General features: G+C 37.2%; 3 protein-coding genes and 1 non-coding gene across 6 annotated transcripts in view; 3 read left to right on the top strand and 1 right to left on the bottom strand.

The window, feature by feature from the left end:
* Nucleotides 1–4,715, bottom strand: part of LOC126794215 (oligopeptide transporter 7-like) — a 28,127-nt gene extending 23,412 nt beyond the window's left edge. The window contains exons 1-3 of one of the 2 annotated variants that reach the window (XM_050520875.1): nucleotides 4,522–4,715; nucleotides 3,965–4,437; nucleotides 3,747–3,844 (exon numbers count right to left, since the gene is read on the bottom strand). In XM_050520875.1, the coding sequence (XP_050376832.1) occupies nucleotides 3,747–3,844; nucleotides 3,965–4,437; nucleotides 4,522–4,576 (626 nt within the window). In that variant the 5' untranslated portion in view covers nucleotides 4,577–4,715. The remainder of the gene's footprint in view (nucleotides 1–3,746; nucleotides 3,845–3,964; nucleotides 4,438–4,521) is intronic. The other variant, XM_050520876.1, reaches the window with a different exon arrangement.
* On the top strand, nucleotides 20–1,394 carry LOC126794226 (protein yippee-like At4g27745). Its single transcript, XM_050520890.1, has 3 exons — nucleotides 20–157; nucleotides 539–699; nucleotides 1,071–1,394. The coding sequence occupies exons 2-3, from the start codon at nucleotides 607–609 to the stop codon at nucleotides 1,296–1,298; spliced, it is 321 nt and encodes a 106-aa protein (XP_050376847.1). The 5' UTR covers nucleotides 20–157; nucleotides 539–606; the 3' UTR covers nucleotides 1,299–1,394.
* Nucleotides 26–25,344, top strand: LOC126794224 (protein yippee-like At4g27745). 2 transcript variants are annotated; one of them, XM_050520888.1, is made up of 3 exons: nucleotides 26–157; nucleotides 24,357–24,517; nucleotides 24,889–25,344. In XM_050520888.1, the coding sequence occupies exons 2-3, from the start codon at nucleotides 24,425–24,427 to the stop codon at nucleotides 25,114–25,116; spliced, it is 321 nt and encodes a 106-aa protein (XP_050376845.1). In that variant the 5' UTR covers nucleotides 26–157; nucleotides 24,357–24,424; the 3' UTR covers nucleotides 25,117–25,344. The 2 variants fall into 2 exon arrangements, with proteins under 2 accessions (XP_050376845.1, XP_050376844.1); XM_050520887.1 differs by lacking the exon at nucleotides 26–157 and adding an exon at nucleotides 23,829–23,975.
* On the top strand, nucleotides 23,673–23,744 carry TRNAQ-CUG (transfer RNA glutamine (anticodon CUG)). Its single transcript has one exon. It is a non-coding gene; the product is annotated as a tRNA-Gln (tRNA).
* Nucleotides 25,345–27,350: the final 2,006 nt, after the last annotated feature.

The following is a 27,350-nucleotide window of genomic DNA, read 5'->3' as shown; positions in this document are numbered from 1 at the left end:
TTATTACGTCATCTTTAGACACTTACAGAACTCACCGAACTCCGACATACAGTATCTCTATCAGCTCAGAGTCTCCAGTCTCTCAGAGAACCCATATAAATCTATAGCTCTCTGTTCACACCTCATCTATATCAACCCACCATGCCAATCTGCGCAGGTATTTCAATCTATGCTTGTGATTCTCATATCGTCAACACCTCTGTCATTCACTCTTGATCACTCCACTACCCAATTAAGAATTAAACATAAAATTTCCTCCTTTGATTTGGTTTTACTTTGTTCACTGTCAGTTACTGGGTTTTACTTATCATCTGTACCTGATCTTGTATTGATTTCTGAACTTGCTATTTTTTTTTTTGGCTTCTTTGTTTTGTTTTATAATCGCAATTCTTTTTTTTTTTTTCAATTGCCATTTTTTTCCTTCTTCTGTGTGATTAATGTTTAAATGTGGCATCTTTACTACCTTTACTTTAGCACTGCCCTGTTTTGTCCAACAGAATGTGATGCTAATATCTGTAAATGTTTGGATGTTATTCAGGAGAAGGTTTTGTATATGTATAGTGGCCAAGCCATTCTTTGTTTGCTTGTTGCAATTTCTGATCTTTGATGGCGGAATTGGTTGGTCCGAGGTTATACAGCTGCTGCAATTGCCGAAACCATGTTGCTCTTCATGATGATATCGTTTCCAAAGCCTTTCAGGTGAAGAACATTCTTTTGCATTCATAAAGTTGTTTTTGGTTTTGGATTGCTTGTCATTATGTTCATGGATTTGTGATATTGTGTTGCCTTTCTGTTGATTTATTATATGTATCGTTACATTTGGAGGAAAAGAGTACCAAAATCCTAACTGTTCTGTATGTTGAGATCTTGGAAAAATGACTGAAATCAAACTCAGCCTACTAGTTGATTATTGCTTGGTGGAGGTTTTTTTTTTCTTCACTTTTTTGTGTTCTGCACTAGTATTTGGTTAATGTGTTTGATATGATAAGATAATCTTGTTCTGGCTGTGATCAAATGAGAGTATTGTAAGAATCAGGGTTTGAATGTTTCTTCTTTGCTTAATTCATTAGGGAAGAAATGGTCGAGCCTTTCTCTTCTCACATGCAATGAATATTACAGTCGGTCCTAAGGAAGACCGGCCCCTCATAACTGGTCTGCACACTGTCGTGGACGTCTACTGCTGGGACTGCCATGAAGTGCTGGGCTGGAAATATGAACGAGCCTTTGAGGAAACACAAAAATACAAGGAAGGGAAGTTCATACTAGAGAAATCAAAAATAGTAATGGAAAACTGGTAGTCTGTGCAAGTATCTAGTTATCTGTCTCGCTGTCTGCCTGCAACTGTAAGTTTAAGGGTGCCTCTTTTCATATTGTTTCAAAACTTTATATCAATTGAAAATATTCAATTATTGTTTTTCACTGTGCACCCATCCCTTATTTTTTCTGTGAATATTGTATTGAGAATTATTGATACTACATTGTGAATAAATTTCTATAATAAAGTTTGTGAATCATTCAATAAACTGGGCAAAGGTGTGTGGGAGAAATCAGTGTATACCATGATTAATATACATCTTTATATGTGATTCACATAATTTTCTTGAGTGCCATTTTTTTCAACTTGAATATTTTTAAATAATTAGTAGGATTGTGCATTGCTTTGATTTTCAACAGCACTTGATGATTACTATATAGTAACTGTATTGCAATATCTCTGGTGTTTCTGTTCCAGAGTGAATTTATAGTCGTATCTCTAGATTCCACAAAAATCCAGCTCGCCGTAATCTGGACTTAGTGAAATATTTCCAGTAGCAATTATGAATTCAATACGTTCTACGGTTCTAGAAGGTGCAAGGATTTTCTTCCCAAAAAAAAAAGGTTCAAGGATTTCTTTTAACTAAACTTCGTCCATTTGAGTGAAAAAAAAAGGAATATAATATTCTAAGAGCAATGGACAGAAGTTTTGGTGTCAGTTCCCAGTGCATTCTCATATTTTGGTTCCCAGCAGGTCATGAGATACGAACCAAGCCTAAAATAGAAAATTAGGAATCAGTCTGGTGCGCTATAACTGCCAAATAGTTACCATACTGCTTTAAAAAACTTACCAATAAAACCACGTCATGAATCAACTGTCAAGTAGGAAGAAAACGGGAAATGAAAAGAGCAGAAACAAAGACTCGAGTTTTTCGAACCCAACAGTTAAACGTAAAACGGCAGCCAGAATTGATACAAATGGCCAACCTGTCATCCAAGTATTGAACATTATTCAACTAACATTTCGAAGCCTAACATCATTGTAGCCCTCAGATTATAGCATCCTCGAACATTAGGTCACTGATCTTGTGCCCACTACAAGTTAGTATGGTAGCGCTGGATCACGGGGTTTCCGCAAGAAGGATTCTCATCGGACTCCCTGACCGATGAGCATAAGCTCCTTCAAATCGTCAATGGCAAGGAATGGACCTTTCAGGAGTTGCACTGCGGGCAGTCTCATACATGCTGACTGCTTGACTTTGATTATTACTCACTTTAGTGTGAGTTTGAAGCAGGCTGTATACCCTGCACCAAGGGGATTAGGAGAAAACATGTACATGACATACCATGTATATGTTAGAGATATATATATATATATATAGAGTTTCTCGGCTGCGGACGTCCGCACCGTTCGCATGGTGCGAATTCGGCAATTCCGGCCACCGGCGACGCGCAACGATGGCGCCGACTAGAACAGCCGCACTCCCCTTCTCCCGGCACTCCTATCTGTGACGGCCGGAATCTCGAAATTTCAAATTTATGGGCACCGTGCAGAGATTTCGAGATTCCAGCCGTCGTAGGCTGGCACTGCAGCTAAGGCCGGCATATACATGAGCGCCGGGAGAAGGGGAATGCGGCTGTGCTGGTCGGCGCGTCGCCGATGGCTAGAATCGCCGAATTTGCACCGTACGGACGTCCGCATATAAGAATTTATGTATATATATATATATTTTTTGTCTGAATATGTTGGAGATATGTAACAGCTCTTAGTGAATCTTTATAATGTTGTATGGAGTTAGGGATCTTTATTACACAAATATTTCCCTCTAATGCCCAAACCACAGACACACATACATGAATACTAGACTGTTACACTAGCAAATCTCAACTCCTTGTGAATCCTTTATTGAGTAACTAATTACTCATTGTTTGTCATAACTCAGAATTGGTCATTGGCTCATTGCTTTTTTGGGCATTAGAGTACCTAAAGTAGCATTTTTTCAATAACAATTTCTTCACCCTATATTATCTTCTTACCACATAAGTTTTTAACTTACTTTATTCACCTTTTTATCACTTTTATTTTAGATTTGTTTTTATAATGCATGTATGATTGATTGATTGATCTCGAAATTTATAATCAATGTATGCGTCTAATGTGTAAAACTCCTATATACGTACATCAAATTTACAGCAAAATATTACGTATATTTACAGCTGAAATACCTTGTTGTTTTGCGCATATATTGATATTGTTTTCTTGTCGGATGCATGAAGGTTTGAAAAAGACACTGCTTAAACGCAACACCGTACCTACCCTTCTTACCATTCTATTGAGTTCCATCGTACTCTCAACCGGTCAAGAGAATCATATCCTAAACCACCCAAAGATACCGGAATCCGTGGATGTCCGGCCATAGAATAATGACAGAACGAACATTCTAATCTAAATTAAGGGAAATAAATTAACATTTGAATATGCATGTTCGTACCTAAACAATGAAACTTGAACCAAATTTGCTGGCCACCACATAGCTGCCGGTTCGACCAAGTACCTCCTGAAAATCCCAGCCCAGCCAAACCCCAACACCTACCAACCATTCAAATCACCTACTCAGCAAACTATATACCATACCTATATCAGACTTTCACGATACAAGATAGAACCTTCAACGACGTACATCAAATTGACCAACAGACGTTAGTTTACCTGAGTTGTTAAGATGACAAGCAAGGAGACGAAGAACGTGATGTGTTTCTTGTAGAAAACCTTAACCACCGTCACAATATGAATGGCGTAGACTGTTCCGGCGCCGGAGTTGGCGAAGATGGTGATGAGGACGTGTTCTTTTACGTTAAAGGGACCAGGGTTGAGGGTGAACTCCCATCTGGTCCCCTTGAAGAAGACGCGCGTCGTGATGCTAGACGCCATGAACTGGCCGAGGGGCACGACGGCTATCTGAGCCGAGATGGCTGTTATGGACAGCGGCTCCGTCCGGTACCAGAAGAACTGGTTGAGGAAAGAGAGGAGGACGCAGGAGAGGGTTCCTAGGACCCACATTCGGAAGGTTAGGACGGGGAGGGAAGGGTCGTCTCCGATTGGCACCGTCAGGGCGACTTGCTTCACCGGTGAGTTTTCTTCTTCTTCCGATGGAGATGAGGTTTGACCTTCATCTCTAGAAACTGCAAAATGAACATACAAATACAGTTAAGCATGAACAGTACATACATCATCTGTGAGAGAAAGGAGAAAAGATATGTTCTTACTGAGAGGGGCTGTGATTTCGTCTTGGTTGATTTCTTCTCTGCTGCCTTCTGTCATTTTTTCTGTAAATTTCAGATCCAAAGAGCACTGGGATATTTGTTCATATGTTTTTGTAGGGAATTGGTTGTGGTTGGTATAGTGTTTGGGATAGAATCTAGCTGGTTGAATTTCTGACCAGGAATCTAGGAAGCCCTGGATCTTGAGGAGTCAAAACAAGAATTCGAAAGAGGTGAAACTTTTTTGGGTGGTAACTATATATAGGAGATTGCTAACAAGTTTGGTGACTTTGGTCTGCATGTCGAGCAAAGAATAATTAGCTAGGTACACAGAGCACGTGACATATGAGTTGTTGCAGCTGGCTGCTGACCAACGTGATATTTTCATTCACAAATTTTAGAACTAAGGGTCGGAGAATATTAGTTGTTTATATATATATATATATATATATATTCCGTTTCCGGTGAGGATCATGAATCTCTGCTAATTGTCAGCCAATTTAATAATCGTTAAGTCACTCAAAACTGCGTTTTTATATTATAAACATGAACGGTTCAAGTTTGACAGATCTAATCCATTGATTGGTTTAATCTAGTTAGATACATTAACGATTACCAAATTTGTTGAAAATTTATAAAGATGACCTATATATCATCACCTAAAGAGTAGACGGTGGAGATGCATGTGAAAACTCGAGCGAAAAGTTGACAAAAAATGAAATCCGTACCTTAAACTAATGTACGGATTTCCACACCGAATCAAGATTAGAAAAGTTGGATGTTTAACTGTAAACATTTTGGGTTTTTTTTTTAAATCATATTCACATAATTATCGAAAAAAAGACGTACTCATATAGTTTTTTTTCGATGGAGAGATAACAATATTACAAATGAAAACTACGATTCCAACCACAAGATAAGGAGTTAATGGAATAAAGCATCATGGGGCGCAAAATTAAACCTAGCCTATTCCAATTTGTTGTCCGTTGTAAAACTACAAATCTGCAATGAAATTAGCCTTCTTTTCAAACATGCTTGAAAGAAATAGAGATTAACTATCAAGATATGAATACCATGAACCAAAGCAACTATCCCCAACGAGGGATAGAGTTGAGAAACAATAAGATTTTTTTTTAATTGAAAGGTCAAGAAATATTATTCAGTAAGCAGAATCAATATAACACACCCTTAGTTAAAAGATGATATAAATTGCTATCTTTTCTATACAACCTAGCCCATACGACCACGACACACCTGCTTTTTCATAACCATTTATAGCACTGTATATAACAAGCATAAACCAATGTATAAGGAAATAAATAAAAGTCAACCACATCAATCTAAACTTGCCTTTAGATTCAAAATAACTATTTTATGAGAATGGGTCATAAAGACCCAATCCATCCAAACCCACACAACAACAGAAGGAGTCCACCACAGTTGAAGCATATGCCCACTAGCTATTTCAACAAGTACCAACACACAAGCCCAATCCAAGAGCTTACAACTTGAACCCGGCATAAACCCTAGTAGACAGACACGCGTCGTCGTCAACCACGCCGGGAAGCCACACACTGCATTGCACCATCACCTTCACCATCGAAATTCCTGATATGAGAACACCAAGCAAGTGAATTACCACCGCACCAACATCATTCAACGTTCGTCGGATGGTCAAGCTTTTAGCATTGACTTTGTTGACAACAAGGAATCACCAGAGTCCAACACCCATACTTCCACCACCTAGAGAACTAGCCGACGACCACCACTAATCCTCATATCTAGAGGGGACAACTGCCCAGAGAAATAGTGAGAGACAACCATCATCTTCTCCACCCGACGCAACCGCCATCACCAAGTCCATGTTGCCGTTATAGAGCACAACCACGAGCCACCACTCGCTACCAAGGTTCTAAAAATCGCCGTCTAAGCGTCCGGAGACCCATGGCCGCCGCGATTTTGTGCTAAACGGCGGTGTTAGGCGGCTGGACGGCTGCTGGGTGGATCCTGGGCAGTTAGGTTTTTTATTTTTTTTTAAGTTCTGGATTTTGAGTTTGATTCGGATACATGAGAAGTACTTGAATGATACGGATAAGAAGAATTTGATGAGCTCCGAGGGATTAGGCTTGTAAGAATGCATTCCCGTTGTTTGAATTGTTTTTCTTATTTTCCAAAGAGTTGGTGAATTGTGTTTCTTATTATTGATTTTTCTAAGTTCATTGTTGTTGAATTGTATTTCTTTTTTCCTAAGAGGCTAAGATCATTAAATTAATATTGTTGAACATTTCTAAGGATTAAGAACATATGTATTTTTAGTATTCTAGACATTATATATATTTTTACATTAATTTCATGCATTATATTCTTATTTTAATTGTATTTATATAATTATTTGTTATTAAAAATTTAAAATATATACAAAAATACAAATCCGATTAATCCCCGATTAATCCTCTAGGCGCTGATTTTCAGCTGTCCGTCCAATTAACGTCTAACATTTTTTATAACCTTGCTCGCTACAAGCACCGTCACCGTCGTCAACCGGCCAAAATCAGAATTGAACCAGATCTAAGAATTTAAAGACACCACCGAAAAGCAAAAGAAGAGAAAATAACCCAACCATCCAAATGACGCAAGGGAAGGAGGATTTGTGGCCATTGCCATATGTTTTGAAGATTTGGTCGCCATTGCTAGAGCAAACCCTAATAAAGCGATATAGAAAACTCAAATTTGTTATTTCCACTCTTTTGAGATATTTTTTCTATAAACTTTGATAAACAATAAGAATTTTTTAAACCCCCTTAACGCCAACGTGAGAACACTTGAATTGAAATAAAAATCGATGAACAGTAATTAATAATGATTGAAGTGATACTACTCGAATTAAAAACCATGCATGAAATAGAAAAATTTGAAGAATTATTCTTCAAACATATTACAAGTTGAAAAAAGAAAATGTAGAATATATATATATATATAGTCTCTATCTAGAGTGAAGCTTCACTATGAAATTACAGAGTGAAGTTCCGATTTTAGCACACTTTTCGGTCAAATTTTTTCACCATAAATGATTCAATATTTAGGTATGCTATTCAAGATCATCTCTACAAAATTTCATCCAATTTGAGAATGGTTTGAGCTTTTAAAATTGAGATTTACACGAACGGTTCACGTTGAACAGTTTTAATTCATTCATTGATTTAATCTAATTTCAATACATTAACGATGTCCGAATTAGATTAAATTTTGTAGAGATGATCTTGAATAGCTTGCCTAAATATTGAATCGTTTATGTTGAAAAAAATTGACCGAAAAATATGCCAAAATTGGAACTTCACTCTGTAATTTTAGAGTGAAGCTTCACTCTGGATAAAGACTATATATATATATATATAATTGTAGAAATTGATAGTAAATATTGTCGTGTACACAAAAATTATACATGAAAAAGATATATAATGTTTGGCCATCCAATCGAAGAGCTTTAATGTGAAATAGACTCCCTATACTATCTTGTTAAAGCTCTTGTACTCATATGCTTAATGACCAAAAATGATGGCAAATTAATGAAAGCAGTTTGAGGGTTTTATAGAACAACGACTGGTTCGTCTATTTGCACCAGGTTATAGTTGTTGACAAAAGTTGTAGGGTAGTACCTAACCTTCCCAGTGCCCACCCTTCACTCACAATTAATAGCGTTTCATCGCTGCAACTTGCAAATGTAAGTATGTAACTACCATTCTCTACAAAATTTTCGTATCCAAAATGTTACGGAACTAAAGAAGTACATACGTACTCGTTGCCAACTGAGGAAGAAGATGATCCAAAATGTTATGGAACTAAAGAAGGGTATATATATATACACACACACCCTTCTCTCACTTTACAGTTCATTAGGAGGAGCAAGGCACGCTGAAACAGAAGCATCTATAGCAAAATAAAGCCAGAAAGAGGAAAAATTAATCGGTGGTTGCAGATTCACCAAGGTAGGACTAGCTAATTATATTAAGTAATACAATTTTTCTATTGATTGGGGTAATCTATTGATGTTCGATTTTTTATTTCTCTTTCATGGATATTGTGCAAGCATGAATTCATGTTTTTAACCGTCCCAATTTTCTTCGTTTTTATGATTTTTTTTTTTTGCTTTGTATCCAATCTCTCAATAGAGGGGATGAGTACATAAGGCTTCAACTAAGTGGTCATTAAATTGCAGTTCAGATTTTACTTTAGTGGAAAGGTTGGTGTTGATGTCAACTTTGGGAGAATCACAGAGCCTCATATCAGGTTGATTTTTGTGTTCTTACAAAGGTTTTCTACATTTACTAATTTTTCAGGGTTTTGTTACGTTTACCAAAACATGTAATCATGTATATATTGCTGCAAGTGTTTCTTCAATATAGTAGTTATCTCTCTCCTTTCTTTATACGATTCAAAACAAACTTTTATTACCAACTACAGAGCGAGATGTTTTATAAGATGATTTGCTCTGATTTTGTGAGGGTAAAACTAAGAACTTAAAAATGATCGAAAAGCTATGATCATGTAGGTAATTGTATGTTTTATTTAACCTATGATTGAAAAGCTGCATGCTTCTCAATTTATGACATCTTAATTCTCACGCATGTTGAATCTGTACGTGAGTGTACGTGGGAGTAATCACAAAGTGCTACTTGAAAACAATACAATTCGGATGCGGTAGATGGCTAGAGCCGCAAAGTTGAACGAGTAAATAAACAACATATACAATACGAGTTTTCAATTGTAATGAAAGTGATAGACTAACACGTAACGGTTGTGAATTTGAAGCCAATCGCATGCCTGAGAGCCATCATTTCATTCACATGAGCACGGTTCTTTCGCACGCGCGTACACGGGTGCATGAAGCCTAGTTTTTCTTAATTTATTCTCTTCACTCCTAGCGAGTACGTTGTCCGATAGTACTCACCCTTTGAATTCACTCACAACCAACGAATTTCACTGTGGCAATTTGCAAGTGTATGGTTTGAATGATAATACGCTTGCATTAGTTTTTGCTCATGATTTGATGAGTTTATGTTCCTTTTCCAGTCGGAGTAGGGATTCAGGATCCTTGGAGGAGAAGGCTTCTCATCCGCGTTGATTGTGGATGATTACTAATCCTTTGCAAAATTAGGTCTCTTCACTTCCTCATCGAGTATATAAGATCTGCACCTATACGGTTACAATCAAATCAAGCATGTCTTCCAAGTGGCATTGTTTCTGTACCTCTGTATAGCAACGCCCACAATGTTCCAACAGAGAAATCATAAGCCCCAAGGACATGTTGATGATCATATTGAGGCTATTCATGGCAACCGGACGCCGCACAATTAATGATCATCCAGCGTCTTCCAAGTATGAAGAGAGACTTGTCACTCAGAGACAAATTAAGGTCCCTATCTCTGATGTCAAGCTATTATCGGAGAGGCCTGACTGGACGGAGGTTATGGCCGATCATCTTTCCATTTGCTCAAAGCCTCAAATGGATGATTCAGTCTTCGTAGTACGTGTTTGAAACTTTGAGTCATAAAACTATTGTTCAGAGTTTAATTCTTTCACTGTACATTTATTTATTCCCATGTACACGCACCGTGTGTTGTTGTACATTTTTGCATACAATATGATCGATTATATGAATCTTAAGTTTAATGTTGAAGACATATGCGTCTTAGTGGAGTATGCACATTTGGAGCATGTAGTACATTTGCATTTCACTTTTCAATTTTTCTGGTTTTGAAGGGAAAAAACACAAAAGACCTCCCTAATTGTTCATTTTTACCGCCTTTTACTTCCCTCCGATATGCTATAATCTTCGCGTTGAGTTTAACTGCTTAAGTGATATTTAGTAATTGGTTAAGAAAATTAATTTCATTTTTAAACTCTGAAAATAAGGTGAAAATGTGTTTGTTAATATATTTCTCAAAACACAAAAAATAAAAATTGAAAATATTAAGAGTCGAAGGAAAAGTGAAACCATAGGCCATAGGAGGAATTTATCTAAAAATATTTTCTGAACAAAGTTCGTAGCGAACATTCTTCACAAAATGTTGGGTAAAACAAAAAAATATGATAATGTAAAAATGTGGGAATTCACCCGCGCCGGCCCAAGTAGTATAGTCTGCAAGGCAGTAAGTTTGGTATTTCACATTGACTTCCCAAATGGCCAAATGTTCCTGGTTTTAAAGGAAGACACAATAAAGACCTCCCCCAATTTTTCATTTTTGCCGCCTTGTACTTCCCTCCGATCTGCTCTCTGCTCTATACTCCGCTGCCGACTCCACACTGCTTAGCTTCCCCACCACCAACTCCTCTCCGTCTCCGTCCTCTTCTTCGTTTCATGAACTCAGTCGTCAACTGCCACCTGTAAGTAAGCCTCTCTCTCTCTCTCTCTCTCACACACACACACACACACACCTTTATATCTTCAATTCCGAGCCAATTTCTATATTTCAATTCTCCGCTTTCTCTAAATAGTTCGAATCCCTTAGTTTCTTATGTGCCTTTTCTGCTTCGTTGATGTTGATTCGAGTTTGTTGACTGTTGTATACTCCCCTGGGTAATAGCTAGGGTTTGAGTTCGGGTTCGCTACCTCCACCGTGGCGGTGTTGGTTTGGTTTGAGATTTGAGCCATGAGAGAGCTTCGGTTTCCGATTACGGCTCCGAAGTACTGTGGTTAGGTTTTGTGGTGTTGGCATTAGTTACTTCAGTGACGAATCCGTGTCTTGAATTGGTCATATGCACACAATTAGGTTTAAAAAATCCTAATCAATGGCGTATTGAGTGTTTCGGTTACTGTGGTTATCCGGTGGTGCGGTTGCTTTCGATTGAATCAAAGATATGTAGGATAGTAGCAAATCACTTCTGTAGATTCGCTTCGAGAGTACAAACATTATACTAATTGCAGTATCACTACGTAAGGTTTCGAAGAGTTTTCGCTTTCGGGACATTGATATGGTGGCTTACATTGTTCATTTTCGTTGTCATTTCTCAGAGGTTGACGGTCGCGTGATTTCAAAATGCATATAAAGCAGGTGAGTTTTGTTCTTAGAATCACAGGTGTAGTTCAATTACCTTGTTTTCTCAGCTGATTTCTTCTGTGTACACTTTGTTTTTGTACCATTTTTCTATTAATTTGTTGGTGTTTATGGTTCTCAAATTAGATTATAATTGAAGGATTTAAGAGCTACAGAGAACAAGTTGCTACTGAGCCATTCAGTCCAAAAATCAACTGTGTTGGTAAGACTTGTCTTCTTTTGCTTGTGCGTTTTGTTGAAGATGAATTCTGTATGGGTGCATAATATATCAAATTTGAATGTGGTGTAAGAATATGCTTTATTACGTGGGTTAATATTCCCAATCTGCCGTTGCAAATTTTAAAATAAAAGTAACATGTCCCTGTATCTGCTTGTAGCACCTTTGCTTGTTCAATAACGTAATGCTCTATTATCTATTCTTATCAATTTAACACTTTTGAATGCAGTGGGTGCTAATGGGTCTGGAAAGACAAACTTCTTCCATGGTAAGTAACTAGTCAAACATGATTCGTGCAGTACTTATCCTGTGGAATTTACTTTTTAATTTTTTCTTCTGGAGGAACTTTTCCAATTCTGGACATATTATGTAATGTGTTGTCTTTTAATCTTGTACTTTCTTATAGCAATCAGGTTTGTACTAAGTGACCTTTACCAAAACCTTCGGAGTGATGATCGGCATGCTCTACTCCATGTATGTCATACTAAATCCTTGTATCTTTCATTAATAATGTTGAACCATTTACTTAGTAAACAGCTTTTATGGCAATATATATTGAACAGGAAGGTGCAGGGCACCAAGTCTTATCTGCGTTTGTGGAGATTGTCTTCGATAACTCTGACAATCGAATACCGGTAATATGTTGCATCTTCTCAGCCCCTTATTTTTATATTTACTGTATATTTTTCCTTGTAATTAGAGTCCTTTCTAGTACTGTTCAATTTCTATCTTATTAACCAAAAATTGAGGCGATTGGGATGCTTTCTTATATGGTTCTTTGTTCCACTTTTGCATCACTTCTCATAGGTCGATAAGGAGGAAGTGCGGTTGCGAAGGACAATTGGTTTGAAGAAGGATGAATATTTCTTGGATGGAAAGCACATCACATGAGTATATAAACATTCCCGCAAAAAGCTTTTTAGGGCTGCATCATGTGTATGATCACTGGATATTTCGATGATGTCTATTGAATAATGGAAGATATCTTCATTTCAGGAAAACTGAGGTTATGAATTTACTGGAAAGTGCTGGGTTCTCTCGATCCAACCCATATTATGTTGTGCAGCAAGGAAAGGTACAGCCGTGCAACTTGTTTAAACTTGAGTTATAGTTATGAATAGAAGAATACTTAAGTGTTTTTAATCGGTGACTTCTTCATAGATATCATCCTTGACACTGATGAAAGACTCTGAGCGACTTGATCTACTTAAGGAAATCGGTGGCACTCGAGTTTATGAGGAAAGACGTCAAGAAAGTTTGAAAATCATGCAGGACACTGGTTAGTCATCAATACATTATTGTTTTATGGTTATTGGACATGCTTTCTCACATTGTTTACTCTTTGCTAATCAGGTAACAAAAGAAAGCAGATAATTCAAGTTGTTCAGTACTTGGATGAGAGATTAAAGGAACTGGACGAAGAGAAAGAGGAACTTAGGAAGTATCAGCAGCTTGACAAGCAGCGAAAAGCTCTGGAATACACTATATATGACAAGGAACTTCAGGATGCTCGCCAAAAGCTGGCAGAGGTCAGTATTAATTATTTACGGGGTTAGCAAATTTAATTTTTGGTTGTTTTGATGGAAAAAAAGGTTAAAAGTTTATAGTCGAGTCTGTATGAGTTATGGTAGACCAGAACTACTCTCTCTGGCCTTCTGTTTCTATAGAAGTCAGGTTTTATATTTCTCTGATTCGTATCTAGATAGAAAGAGCAGCTATGTTTCTCTAACTTTTATATCTCAACATGTCTGCTTTTCATCTGGAACTAGGTAGAAAGTTCTCGAAATAAGGTTTCTGAGAAATCAACAAAGATGTATAATAGCGTGCTGGATGCCCATGAAAGGTCCAAGGACTTGGATAAGACTTTGAAAGATCTGACAAAAGAGCTTCAGACTCTACATAAGGAGAAAGAAGCAGTAGAAAAACGAAGAACAGAAGCAATAAAGAAACACACTGAGCTTGAGCTTGATGTCAAAGATCTACAGGAGAAGATATCTGGAAATATTCGAGCCAAAGTAATATTTCAATTATGCCTCTGGCAGTGATTCTTATTTTGTTTCTATTCATGTTTTGCTGATAGTGATGGGAGGTACTCAAATGGCATATGTCGTTACTCTCCTGCTTTCCAGGAAGATGCTGGGAAACAACTAGGAAGTCTGGAGAAAGAGATTCAGGATTCAATGGATGAGCTTCAGAAGATAAGTCCTCTGTATGAGAATCAAGTCATGAGGGAAAAGGAGATAACAAAGGGGTATGCTAACTATGTTTATCTTATTTTCGTCAACTGATGCAGCCTCTCCTCATGACATGAACAGATTGTTTATTCAGCTTGAAGTACTTTGTGGACCTGTTTTATTCTGACTTAACCATGGCTTTGAAATTGTTATGTGTTATCTTTACATGCTCCATTAGTCCCTTCCAAATAACGTATTTTATTCTGGGATTTGCTAAAGTGGTGCAAGGTGCTGGAATCTCTTCTCACAATTGGTTCCCTTGAATATAGAATAATGGAGCGGGAGAAGCAGCTTAGCATACTTTATCAAAAACAAGGTCGTGCCACGCAGTTTTCAAGTAAAGCTGCTCGTGATAAATGGCTTCAAAAGGAATTTGATGATCTTGAGAGAGTTCTTTCTGCAAATTTTGCACAGGTATGACCTCTTTTGTTAGTATTTTGTGAATCATATATGTCGTATATGGGTGTTGCTCATATCGTCTGACTATATGGTGCTTTATAAATTATAATTGCGTAGTTTCAACTAGTCGACATAGAACCTTATGATAGTCTTATCCATCTGAGTAGTTCCTCATGATATTTTTCTTTTCCAAGTATAGTGTGTTTTTTGTTTTTATTTTAGCTAATTGTTTTCTCAATAGTTTCTTCAAGCATGCTGGCTGTTATGGGAGTCGACTCTGACCAATTATGGGATTCATATCATAAACCTGATTATTGAACTAATAAATTCGTATGACAAAACAGTGATCTATTGACTGATCTAAACTGTACCCATGGCCACAGTTATACATAACTTTAAAAGGAATTTGCATCCTTGGTTTACAGTTGTGTTTACTGATATGAAGTTCAATTGGTGAATGATGAGTGGGTAGAGGTGAAGTAGTTTTTCTTGTACTACAGATTTATTTAGAATATCCCCGACAATTGTACTACATGTGATGAGAGAAATAATTAGTCAAGCAGGTTCCGTCCAACTCTGTAATAGCACATCAACGCCATCCTTTTCCAGATAGACCAAATCCTTCAGATATATCTTTTTAAGATAAAATTTCTGCTAGGAAAAACGAAGAAGCATTCAAAAACATTGATATACTCTTTATGCTCTCTTGATGGCAGGAAATGACATGTGTAAAAAGCTTATATTTCATTCTTGTTTATTCCAGGAGAAAAAGCTTCAAGATGAAATTAAACGTCTTAATGCTGAGTTGAATGAGCGGGGCGTTTACATTGAATCTCGAAGAAATGAAATCACTCACTTGGAGTCTCTCATCTCTCAGTCACGTGAAGGATTCAGTCATCATAAAGCAGAGAGGGACAAGATGCAGGATGAGCGAAAGTATGAGTCTTTGTAATTATCACTTTAATGAACTTTTATTAGCTTTTTTGATATGGCTTTACTAATTGTTCTTTTGGTGGCAGGACGCTATGGAAGAAAGAAACTGAACTTTCTGCTGAAATTGAAAAACTGACAACAGAAGTTGAGAAGGCAGAGAAGAGCCTTGATCATGCAACTGCTGGTGTGAGTAATTAGTTTCTTAACCTTCTGTAGCTTCTGATATGCTGAAGCTACAGAAGGTTAAGAAAAAATGGATAGATATCAAATTGATATATGCTCCTCAGTAATGCCAATTGTGCAGTCGAAGTGCAAACATACTATCCCACACATAATTACTTGCAACATCTCACTCTCCCCTGTGCAATACTTTCAGGACTTGAGGAGAGGGCTAAATTCTGTTCGTAAGATATGCAGAGAGTACAATATTCCTGGGGTATTTGGTCCTATTATTGAGTTGCTTGATTGTGAGGAGAAGTTCTTCACTGCAGTGGAAGTCACAGCTGGGAACAGGTATCTGAAGCATAACCTTCTACCCATTATTTTGTGCCATCTCATTGGTTTGCAGTTGAAATTCAATCATTTAATTTTGTTCATTCCTGGACAGCTTATTCCACGTTGTGGTTGAAAATGATGAAATATCAACTCAGATAATAAGGCACCTCAATTCACTGAAGGGTGGACGTGTTACATTTATCCCCTTAAATAGGGTTAGGGCTCCAAGGGTAAATTATCCACAAAATTCAGATGTGGTTCCTTTACTAAGGAGGTTAAAATTTCTTCCTGAGTACACTGCTGCGTTTGCTCAGGTTAGCTTGTACCTAAATAATGTTGTGAAATCATTATTCGCTGTTGGGTTCATATCTAAGTTTTTATTTTAATTTAGCAGTTGAATTACTAATCATCTTTGGCTGCAGAACATCTAATTTTGTAATTTTAATTTTCAAGATTTCATTTTCATTTTCTAATACCTCAATTATTAGAGAGAAGATGAGAGCTTATAGTCTTGGACAGCACACCAGTAAGCTTGTGCCTGCTATGTTACATATAATGGGCTTCAGTTCCACAAAAAGAAGCTTTAATAAAGCCTCGACTATACTAATTCTGTCAATTTCCAGAGAAACCAACTGTTATTCAATTAGAAGTAACACGTGTTCTTCAGTCCTATATAGATGAGTTTGGACTAAATTCAAAGAACTAGAGGTCTTGCTTTTGAATTGCCACGAAAAGGGGGAAAAAGGGGAAAACTGATATCTGTTTGACACTGTCCCCGTGGTGGTATGCAACTGCATTTGTTCTTATGTTTACCTACATTTTCGATTGACCCTTGTACGTGGTATTGCCTTAATTCTTGTGAAACAGTGTCGTGCTGGATATGGATATAAGAGTTTAAAATTCATAACCTTTTAATTGGGTTCCTGAGTTCATGTATTCTCTTTCCCAAGTATTAAGGGTTACCTTTTTTTTCTTCTTCCAGTTTGTGTATGCATATTAGGCAGTGTTGAACTGAAGCATCATGCAATTTGAAGAGCGGATATTAATGATTAAATGTTCTTATCGTTGATAGGTATTTGCAAGGACGGTTGTTTGTCGAGACTTGGATGTAGCCACAAAAGTTGCTCGTACCGATGGTCTAGACTGCATCACTTTAGAAGGTTTGTAAGAATGCTGGACTGTTTCTGCATATTTTGTGCGGTGTACTTTTTAACTGGCCTGACAAACGTCATTTAATTATTTAACAGGAGATCAAGTCAGCAAGAAAGGTGGAATGACAGGAGGATTTTATGATCATAGACGCTCAAAATTGAAGTTTATGAATCTGATCCGACAGAATACAAAATCTATCAACTTGAAAAGGGAAGAACTCGAGAAAATCAGGGCAATGCTTCAAGATATCCTCTTATTGAAATTTTTCATATAGTTTCTCTGTCTTTGCCCTCTAATTTCTTTGATCAAAAATGCATGACACCAACACAAGTTGATTGGTGTTGTTCAGTGCTTTCATACAGAAAGTTCTGGACACCCCAACTCTTAACTCAGTCTGAATAGCCTTGCTTAGATTGGGTGTTGGAGCTGAAATTTGTTTGCCATTTCACATCAATAGACCTTGGATGCCCAAATTTTTAATTTGCTTTGCCCTCAAATTCCTCTTTTACATATGAAAATGTCTCTACTACTGGTTTAAGGAAGGTGTTTTTTTTTTAAAGAAGATCAAATCTTATGAAAGTGAGTTCTGAGTTCAACTGGGAGAGATTTGAGAACTAGTTTACTTCTGCAACAGCTATATTAGAATTCTCTTAAGGTTACTGCTCATAAGCTCATAGATAATTGTCTGCCCCGTTTGAATATGTATTTTGTAATAACATATATACTGTCAAGTATATCTTTCCTAGCTACCATAGTTCCTCTAGTAAATGTTGCATGTTTGTCATCATGATCGCACGAGCTTTTCAAGTCCCTACTCTTGTTTATCCTAAATTCAGCTTACAGATAGACACGAAAATTACAGAACTTGTAACTGAGCAGCAGAAAATTGATGCTAAGCGAGCTCATGACAAATCAGAAATGGAACAGCTAAAGCAGGACATTGCAAATGCTCATAAGCAGGAAAGTTTGATTTCTAAAGCACTTGGGAATAAGGTATATTTAGGGTTTGAGATGAGTTAATGTAGCCATCTGTTTTATCATTTCTCTGTTTTACTTGCTCATTTTATTTGCTCTTTGTAGGAAAAATCACTTGCCGATGTGCGGACTCAAATTGATCAGGTTAAAGCTAGTATGGCCATGAAGTGGGCTGAAATGGGCACTGATCTAATTGATCATTTGAATCCAGAGGAGAAGGATCTTCTCTCAAGATTGAACCCTGAAATAGCAGATCTTAAAGAGAAGCTTATTACATGCAAGGCAGACCGATCTGAGGTAAGCCGTATGCAGCATTCACTATCATGTGTTTCTAAGTGCAACTTCAATTTAATGTCTCATCAGGTGAATTTTTTTCTTCATACTGACAGACTGAAGCAAGAAAGGCAGAGCTCGAGACTAATTTAACTACGAACCTTAAGAGGCGGAAGCAAGAATTAGAGGCAATAATTTCTTCCGTGGAAACTGATAATATGCATGGTGAAGATGAAATAAAAATTCAGGAACTGAATGATGCTAGATCATTGGTTGAGGATGCAACAGAGCAGCTCAGACGTGAGGCCACTGATTTGTTGCTACTTTTTTTTAATTGTTTTTATGCACCTGTTTGTTAACATATGAGTTTGCCATCAGGAGTTTCTGAAAGTATTGATGGTCAGTCGAGGCAATTGAGGAAAACTAAGGATGAAAAGACTAAGTTGAAGGTAGTCTTTTTACCATGCTAGAATGTAAATGATTGCTTTACAATATATGCTAAGATGACCACTTCTGAATGCAGACCTTGGAAGACACCTATGAGAGTACACTCCAGGATGAGGCGAAAGAGCTAGAGCAGCTACTGAGTGAAAGAAATATGTATCTTGCTAAACAAGAAGAGTACTCAAAGAAAATCAGGGAATTGGGTGCGTTGTCATCAGATGCTTTTGAAACGTACTACTTCTGTTCATACTTCGAATCATCTTTTCTTAAGTGATTATGCATATCACTTAGTTTTTGGAGTGTTCTTTTGAGGTCTTAAAACTTCCACTATATATTTGGTTATGTGCTAGATTATCCATTTGTTGAGATTATTTGTTTGCTTTAATGATTTTTACACCTTTCCTTTCCAATGCCATGTTTACTTCAGCCCCAAGCTCCTGTGGGCTGGATCCTGTAGGGTTGTTAGCTTGTACCATCCATTCTGACATATATGATGGTTGTTCTTACACTTTCATATATAACCTGTAGATTCTCAAAAAATTTATGGTACCTTTAATGTTCAAACATATCACACTTGGCATGGTTCTTCATAGTTTCTTGTACTGAATGCTAGGTATAAGCGAAGGAACATCAAGGACCTGCATAAAATGCTGCACAGATGCAATGAGCAACTGCAACAGTTCAGTCATGTCAATAAGAAAGCACTTGACCAGTATGTGAATTTTACAGAACAACGTGAAGAACTCCAAAGAAGGCAAGCTGAACTGGATGCAGGTGATGAGGTATCAATTCAGTGAAATCTCTGTCAGATTTCTTAAATACATATTCTTTTTTTCTTTGTTTTCTATAATCAGTATAATGGTTGGGTAAGGTTAGGAATTGACCTGCGATCTCTTCACTTGTGCAGAAAATTGCAGAACTTATATCTGTCTTAGATCAAAGGAAGGATGAATCAATAGAACGCACCTTTAAAGGTGTTGCTAGGAATTTTCGTGAAGTTTTCTCGGAACTTGTGCAAGGTGGCCACGGCCATCTCCTCATGGTGAAAAGAAAGGTTTTGTTTTAAATCCAAGCTCTTCAGTTTTTGCTCTTCATAGGCAGTCTGTTAATTCCGTTGCACTGCTATCACTGACACTGAGGCTGATCCAAGTTTTGTTCCAAAACTATTCTACCGATTTGGTGCCAAAATAGAATTCTTTAGGCAACCTTTCTATATTTGAGAAGTTTTAGGACAGTTCTTGTTAGCGTCATCCTCTTTGACTGGGTCTTGGAGAGGGCTTGGAAATTTTTTCACCACTCTCCTCTAGAAAGTTTATTAGCATTGTTTTGTGCGAGAAATATAAACTTTGACGGATATTTTCCATTATTCTAAACTTAATGTTTGTTAAGAGATCTTATCATTTGGATTTTATTATCTGTTGGTCAAGGCTTCGACTTAACATTTGTGTTTTCCGCTTCTAATCTTTGATTGTTTCTATTAAAGAGCTGAAGGTATAACATTGTCTTGATTCTAGAAACTTGGCTCTGTTTCATGTGATTTAAATGGCCATGGCTGTATTGTTGACAGGATGGTATCCATGCTGATGATGATATGGATGAGGACGATGGACCAGCGGAAACAGATAGATCAGAAAAATATATTGGTGTGAAAGTAAAGGCATGTATTTTGTTAGTTTAATAAGACATCTCGACTTTATTTGTGATATCTAGTTAGTAGTATGCAAGCTGGAAAGTAGATTTTATGATAATCTCTTTAGAAAGATGATATTCTCGTCTAGCTGTAGGATCCAGGCTTTGGCACATCTACCTTAGTTTAGTGATATGGTTTAACTGATTGATAATTTATTTAGATAGGAACCCAAGCTTTGGCACACCTGATATATTTTACTGATATGCTTGATGACAATTTCATTCCAAAATTTGTTGAATAATATCAGTCCAACATAATCTTTCTGGTTTGCCTCTTTTATAACAGGTTTCTTTCACTGGGCAAGGAGAGACCCAGTCCATGAAACAATTGTCTGGTGGTCAGAAAACTGTTGTTGCATTGACGCTTATCTTTGCAATCCAGCAATGTGATCCTGCTCCTTTCTATCTTTTTGATGAAATAGATGCAGCACTGGATCCTCAGTACAGAACTGCTGTTGGAAGTATCCTTTATGTCGTACACTATAGAATTCTAAATCTCTTCTGACATTGATTTAAATTTTACTTTCATTGGACTATAATATGCACCTTAAAATCCTTCATATCTAGTCCATTAGGAACCTATGGTAAGAAATTTACGTCACTCAACTCTAGCTGTCACCTTCATAGATTTATAGGCAAATGTATGCAACCCACCATAAGTTTCATTAATTCTTTCAACCTCCTTTCTAAAGAATAATCTATGCAACTGGTTAAAGCCTCATTAGGGAGTTTATTATGTACTGGCATGCCTTTCTAGTCATAAATAATTGAAAGTTACCTAAAACAGATAACATCCAACTGTTAAGTTTTGAGACTGGATACCGCTCGACTCTTGCTATGCTTATACTAATGAAGGCTAAATATTCTTGTACTATGCCTGCAAAATTGCACATTTTATCAGTGAAATTTAGGAAATAACATATATTTTGAAAGAAGACTTCGTTGATAGGCCTCTAGCTAAGACATCAACCCAAAGAAGCATATAAGTAAGACAAGTCACTTTGTCTTTGTGAGGAGGACTTGCCGACTAATACAGTTAATGATGACTTTGGACAGCTTTCTAATCAACTTCTTTGGGTATTGATTCATTTGCAGAGTGATATTTGTTATTTTGATCATTCAAAGGTGTTCTCATGTCTATGCTTGTAATGGGAGTTTTGTCTGCATTTCTTTTTAGACATGTCTATGTTGGAAGTTTTCAGCCATGGAAGTTCCTTAATAAGCTGTTGTAGATATGATCCGACGCCTGGCAGATACAGAAACTACTCAATTTATAACCACAACATTTCGACAAGAGCTTGTGAAAGTTTCTGACAAAATATATGGTGTAACACATTCAAACAGGGTGAGCCGAGTCAACGTTATCTCGAAGGAAGAAGCATTGAACTTTATTGATCAAGACCAGTCTCACAATGCTAACTAAAAGGTTGGTAAAAGGTTTACTTCTATTGATATGCGTTGAAGAATATAAATTAGGTTATTTAAGTAGTTGCAAACTTGCAATAACTATTAGACTAATGCACACCATGTCTGTCCAATGTCTAATTTTGGTTCTTGAGATTGTAATGTCTCAGCTTGTTCGAATGGTGCAAGCAAGCAGGCACTTTTTTTAGGGGAATTTTTTTTATGCCTCTCCAGCGAGTCCAACATTCTTAACACCTTTATCCCTTTCTCCGAAACATGTATCTATCACCTTTACTCTCCCTAAAGCAGTAATCTTGGGGCATGTCAAATATATAACTAGATCTGATGAGCTTTCAAGCGTTGGAGGGTTATAATGGGCCACCCAACTGTAGGACTAGATATTGTCACTGTATTTTTGAAACGGACTTGAATATATAGTTTCTGTGTTTAAAAGGAAACATAGAACAAAGAGAGAGAAGTCCCATAACCATTTACTGACTAGAGAAGGATTGTGACTTGATTGCGCATGTCGCTGCATTTGTAACTAAACATATTTTTGTTTTGGTTCATTCAACAGGGCTTAATAGAAGGAAAATGGAGCACCTGCATTTGGTTCATGTGTCATATTCTTGTTGTAGCTGTCTGCTGAATTCAAACACAGATGAGGGAGTCAGATGTTGTACAAAGTAGGCTTATGCTCTGGCTCAAGATTCAAGTTGCTGAACCACAATCTTTATCCATCTCCTGATGCTTGTTTATAAGATATATTGATCGTTTGTATTAACACTTGACTACAGCATACATCTAAAATTTGAATATTACCTTAAAACCTGAAATTGGATTGTTCCCGTCATACTTGTTTACAAATGCATGTATGCGTTCTTTTGAACAGTATAACCTGAAAGACTTGCGTATATTTGAAGTTCGATATTATTGATATTAGTATAGAGCGTAGCAGACAATAGTAGAAACTCTCACAGGAGGAGAACTATAATTATAGGACATCATAGAACTGATAGAAGAGATGACCGATACATGCTGGTCCGATTCGAAATTGTTATTTGACCCCGTCATATTGGTGCTAGAATGAAACAGATAATTGGTCCAATCCTGTTACCTGTACATTTCATTTATGTGGAGCAATCTTTGCCTACGAATAATCTGTTCCATAATGCAAGTAGTGGGAGCAATTTATACTGCCCGTCATTAATGATCTGAAAACCATGGGAATCACCATTTGGCCACAAACAAATCGTCCGTTTAAATTAGAAACTGAAAAATGTTATGGTGTTGTATCATTATAGGAAAGCTATAGCTTGAATGTATTGATGCTCCGCAAAATTTACAATGTGAAGAAAAAGAAACTGAAACCTTACTAACTATAACTAGAGTTGAGGCAACTCTACGGAAATGACCGAAGTTGAAGGAGACTCTAATCTTGAGAATTCATTTGGTTCAATCACCTTTAGACATGTCTTTCCGGAACAATATTCTTGTTGATGTTGTTGCAAAGACGAGACACATGGGGCGGACGTTGCATGGATACTCTTGGTAATTGAAGGTCAATGGTTCGAACCCCATTTTGTGAAAAACATTCCTTGTACAGGGGTCATACGACTCATACCTATATTACTCAACAACCTCATAATAGTAGCTCACTCGGCCAACATTATGTATCTAAGAAAAAAGACGAGACATACATTCTTCAAATTTGGTGGACTAACATGTGAAATTTTACCAAATCTTCATAATTTCATTTACGCACCGACTATTTTTCACCCTCAAATAATGTTTAAAACATTTCTAACATTTTAGGACTGAAAAATGCTGCAACCTTTAAGAACAGAACACATAGAAATATTATTATAATTGCATCGTCTACAAGTTGGTTCTATGGTCTAGTGGTCAGGACATTGGACTCTGAATCCAGTAACCCGAGTTCAAATCTCGGTAGAACCTCTCAAACAGTTTTTTTATTTTTATATCCTTTCCAGCTTGACCTGTGATTTTTGTGAATAAAGGTAAATTCTTAATTATTACGTCATCTTTAGACACTTACAGAACTCACCGAACTCCGACATACAGTATCTCTATCAGCTCAGAGTCTCCAGTCTCTCAGAGAACCCATATAAATCTATAGCTCTCTGTTCACACCTCATCTATATCAACCCACCATGCCAATCTGCGCAGGTATTTCAATCTATGCTTGTGATTCTCATATCGTCAACACCTCTGTCATTCACTCTTGATCACTCCACTACCCAATTAAGAATTAAACATAAAATTTCCTCCTTTGATTTGGTTTTACTTTGTTCACTGTCAGTTACTGGGTTTTACTTATCATCTGTACCTGATCTTGTATTGATTTCTGAACTTGCTATTTTTTTTTTTGGCTTCTTTGTTTTGTTTTATAATCGCAATTCTTTTTTTTTTTTTCAATTGCCATTTTTTTCCTTCTTCTGTGTGATTAATGTTTAAATGTGGCATCTTTACTACCTTTACTTTAGCACTGCCCTGTTTTGTCCAACAGAATGTGATGCTAATATCTGTAAATGTTTGGATGTTATTCAGGAGAAGGTTTTGTATATGTATAGTGGCCAAGCCATTCTTTGTTTGCTTGTTGCAATTTCTGATCTTTGATGGCGGAATTGGTTGGTCCGAGGTTATACAGCTGCTGCAATTGCCGAAACCATGTTGCTCTTCATGATGATATCGTTTCCAAAGCCTTTCAGGTGAAGAACATTCTTTTGCATTCATAAAGTTGTTTTTGGTTTTGGATTGCTTGTCATTATGTTCATGGATTTGTGATATTGTGTTGCCTTTCTGTTGATTTATTATATGTATCGTTACATTTGGAGGAAAAGAGTACCAAAATCCTAACTGTTCTGTATGTTGAGATCTTGGAAAAATGACTGAAATCAAACTCAGCCTACTAGTTGATTATTGCTTGGTGGAGGTTTTTTTTTTCTTCACTTTTTTGTGTTCTGCACTAGTATTTGGTTAATGTGTTTGATATGATAAGATAATCTTGTTCTGGCTGTGATCAAATGAGAGTATTGTAAGAATCAGGGTTTGAATGTTTCTTCTTTGCTTAATTCATTAGGGAAGAAATGGTCGAGCCTTTCTCTTCTCACATGCAATGAATATTACAGTCGGTCCTAAGGAAGACCGGCCCCTCATAACTGGTCTGCACACTGTCGTGGACGTCTACTGCTGGGACTGCCATGAAGTGCTGGGCTGGAAATATGAACGAGCCTTTGAGGAAACACAAAAATACAAGGAAGGGAAGTTCATACTAGAGAAATCAAAAATAGTAATGGAAAACTGGTAGTCTGTGCAAGTATCTAGTTATCTGTCTCGCTGTCTGCCTGCAACTGTAAGTTTAAGGGTGCCTCTTTTCATATTGTTTCAAAACTTTATATCAATTGAAAATATTCAATTATTGTTTTTCACTGTGCACCCATCCCTTATTTTTTCTGTGAATATTGTATTGAGAATTATTGATACTACATTGTGAATAAATTTCTATAATAAAGTTTGTGAATCATTCAATAAACTGGGCAAAGGTGTGTGGGAGAAATCAGTGTATACCATGATTAATATACATCTTTATATGTGATTCACATAATTTTCTTGAGTGCCATTTTTTTCAACTTGAATATTTTTAAATAATTAGTAGGATTGTGCATTGCTTTGATTTTCAACAGCACTTGATGATTACTATATAGTAACTGTATTGCAATATCTCTGGTGTTTCTGTTCCAGAGTGAATTTATAGTCGTATCTCTAGATTCCACAAAAATCCAGCTCGCCGTAATCTGGACTTAGTGAAATATTTCCAGTAGCAATTATGAATTCAATACGTTCTACGGTTCTAGAAGGTGCAAGGATTTTCTTCCCAAAAAAAAAAGGTTCAAGGATTTCTTTTAACTAAACTTCGTCCATTTGAGTGAAAAAAAAAGGAATATAATATTCTAAGAGCAATGGACAGAAGTTTTGGTGTCAGTTCCCAGTGCATTCTCATATTTTGGTTCCCAGCAGGTCATGAGATACGAACCAAGCCTAAAATAGAAAATTAGGAATCAGTCTGGTGCGCTATAACTGCCAAATAGTTACCATACTGCTTTAAAAAACTTACCAATAAAACCACGTCATGAATCAACTGTCAAGTAGGAAGAAAACGGGAAATGAAAAGAGCAGAAACAAAGACTCGAGTTTTTCGAACCCAACAGTTAAACGTAAAACGGCAGCCAGAATTGATACAAATGGCCAACCTGTCATCCAAGTATTGAACATTATTCAACTAACATTTCGAAGCCTAACATCATTGTAGCCCTCAGATTATAGCATCCTCGAACATTAGGTCACTGATCTTGTGCCCACTACAAGTTAGTATGGTAGCGCTGGATCACGGGGTTTCCGCAAGAAGGATTCTCATCGGACTCCCTGACCGATGAGCATAAGCTCCTTCAAATCGTCAATGGCAAGGAATGGACCTTTCAGGAGTTGCACTGCGGGCAGTCTCATACATGCTGACTGCTTGACTTTGATTATTACTCACTTTAGTGTGAGTTTGAAGCAGGCTGTATACCCTGCACCAAGGGGATTAGGAGAAAACATGTACATGACATACCATGTATATGTTAGAGATATATATATATATATATAGAGTTTCTCGGCTGCGGACGTCCGCACCGTTCGCATGGTGCGAATTCGGCAATTCCGGCCACCGGCGACGCGCAACGATGGCGCCGACTAGAACAGCCGCACTCCCCTTCTCCCGGCACTCCTATCTGTGACGGCCGGAATCTCGAAATTTCAAATTTATGGGCACCGTGCAGAGATTTCGAGATTCCAGCCGTCGTAGGCTGGCACTGCAGCTAAGGCCGGCATATACATGAGCGCCGGGAGAAGGGGAATGCGGCTGTGCTGGTCGGCGCGTCGCCGATGGCTAGAATCGCCGAATTTGCACCGTACGGACGTCCGCATATAAGAATTTATGTATATATATATATATTTTTTGTCTGAATATGTTGGAGATATGTAACAGCTCTTAGTGAATCTTTATAATGTTGTATGGAGTTAGGGATCTTTATTACACAAATATTTCCCTCTAATGCCCAAACCACAGACACACATACATGAATACTAGACTGTTACACTAGCAAATCTCAACTCCTTGTGAATCCTTTATTGAGTAACTAATTACTCATTGTTTGTCATAACTCAGAATTGGTCATTGGCTCATTGCTTTTTTGCCTTCGTCTCTGAAAATTAATGTTTTAAAAAATGCGCCTGAGGCGCGCCTTAAGGCGTAAAAGACGCAAGGTGTACGCTAAAAGGCCTTAGCCTTAGTTGCCTAGGCGCCGAGGCGGGAAAGGCGCACACCAAAGCGTGGTTTGAGGCGCGAAAGGCGAATGCCTAAAAAAAAAAATTAGTTTAAGATTTTGTTTTAATAGACAAATTTTTTTATTTAAAAAAACTATTTTTTGGACGGGGTCTTTTAAGTTTTGAGATTGAGACTTTAGAAATACCACTTCTACCAAACCTATGTTGGTGTTGGAG

This window comes from Argentina anserina, chromosome 5, assembly GCF_933775445.1.
Source record: "Argentina anserina chromosome 5, drPotAnse1.1, whole genome shotgun sequence".
NCBI classification, from domain to species: domain Eukaryota; kingdom Viridiplantae; phylum Streptophyta; class Magnoliopsida; order Rosales; family Rosaceae; genus Argentina; species Argentina anserina.
The sequence above is the reverse complement of the archived record's forward strand: the minus strand, read 5'-3'. Positions and strand labels throughout refer to the sequence as shown.

Bases quoted from the DNA above. Each gene is read 5' to 3' on its own strand.
- LOC126794226 (XM_050520890.1), top strand. From the start codon at position 607: ATGGCGGAATTGGTTGGTCCGAGGTTATACAGCTGCTGCAATTGCCGA. The intron at 700-1,070 runs GTGAAGAACATT...TTAATTCATTAG, and splicing joins TCGTTTCCAAAGCCTTTCAG to GGAAGAAATGGTCGAGCCTT.
- LOC126794224 (XM_050520888.1), top strand. From the start codon at position 24,425: ATGGCGGAATTGGTTGGTCCGAGGTTATACAGCTGCTGCAATTGCCGA. The intron at 24,518-24,888 runs GTGAAGAACATT...TTAATTCATTAG, and splicing joins TCGTTTCCAAAGCCTTTCAG to GGAAGAAATGGTCGAGCCTT.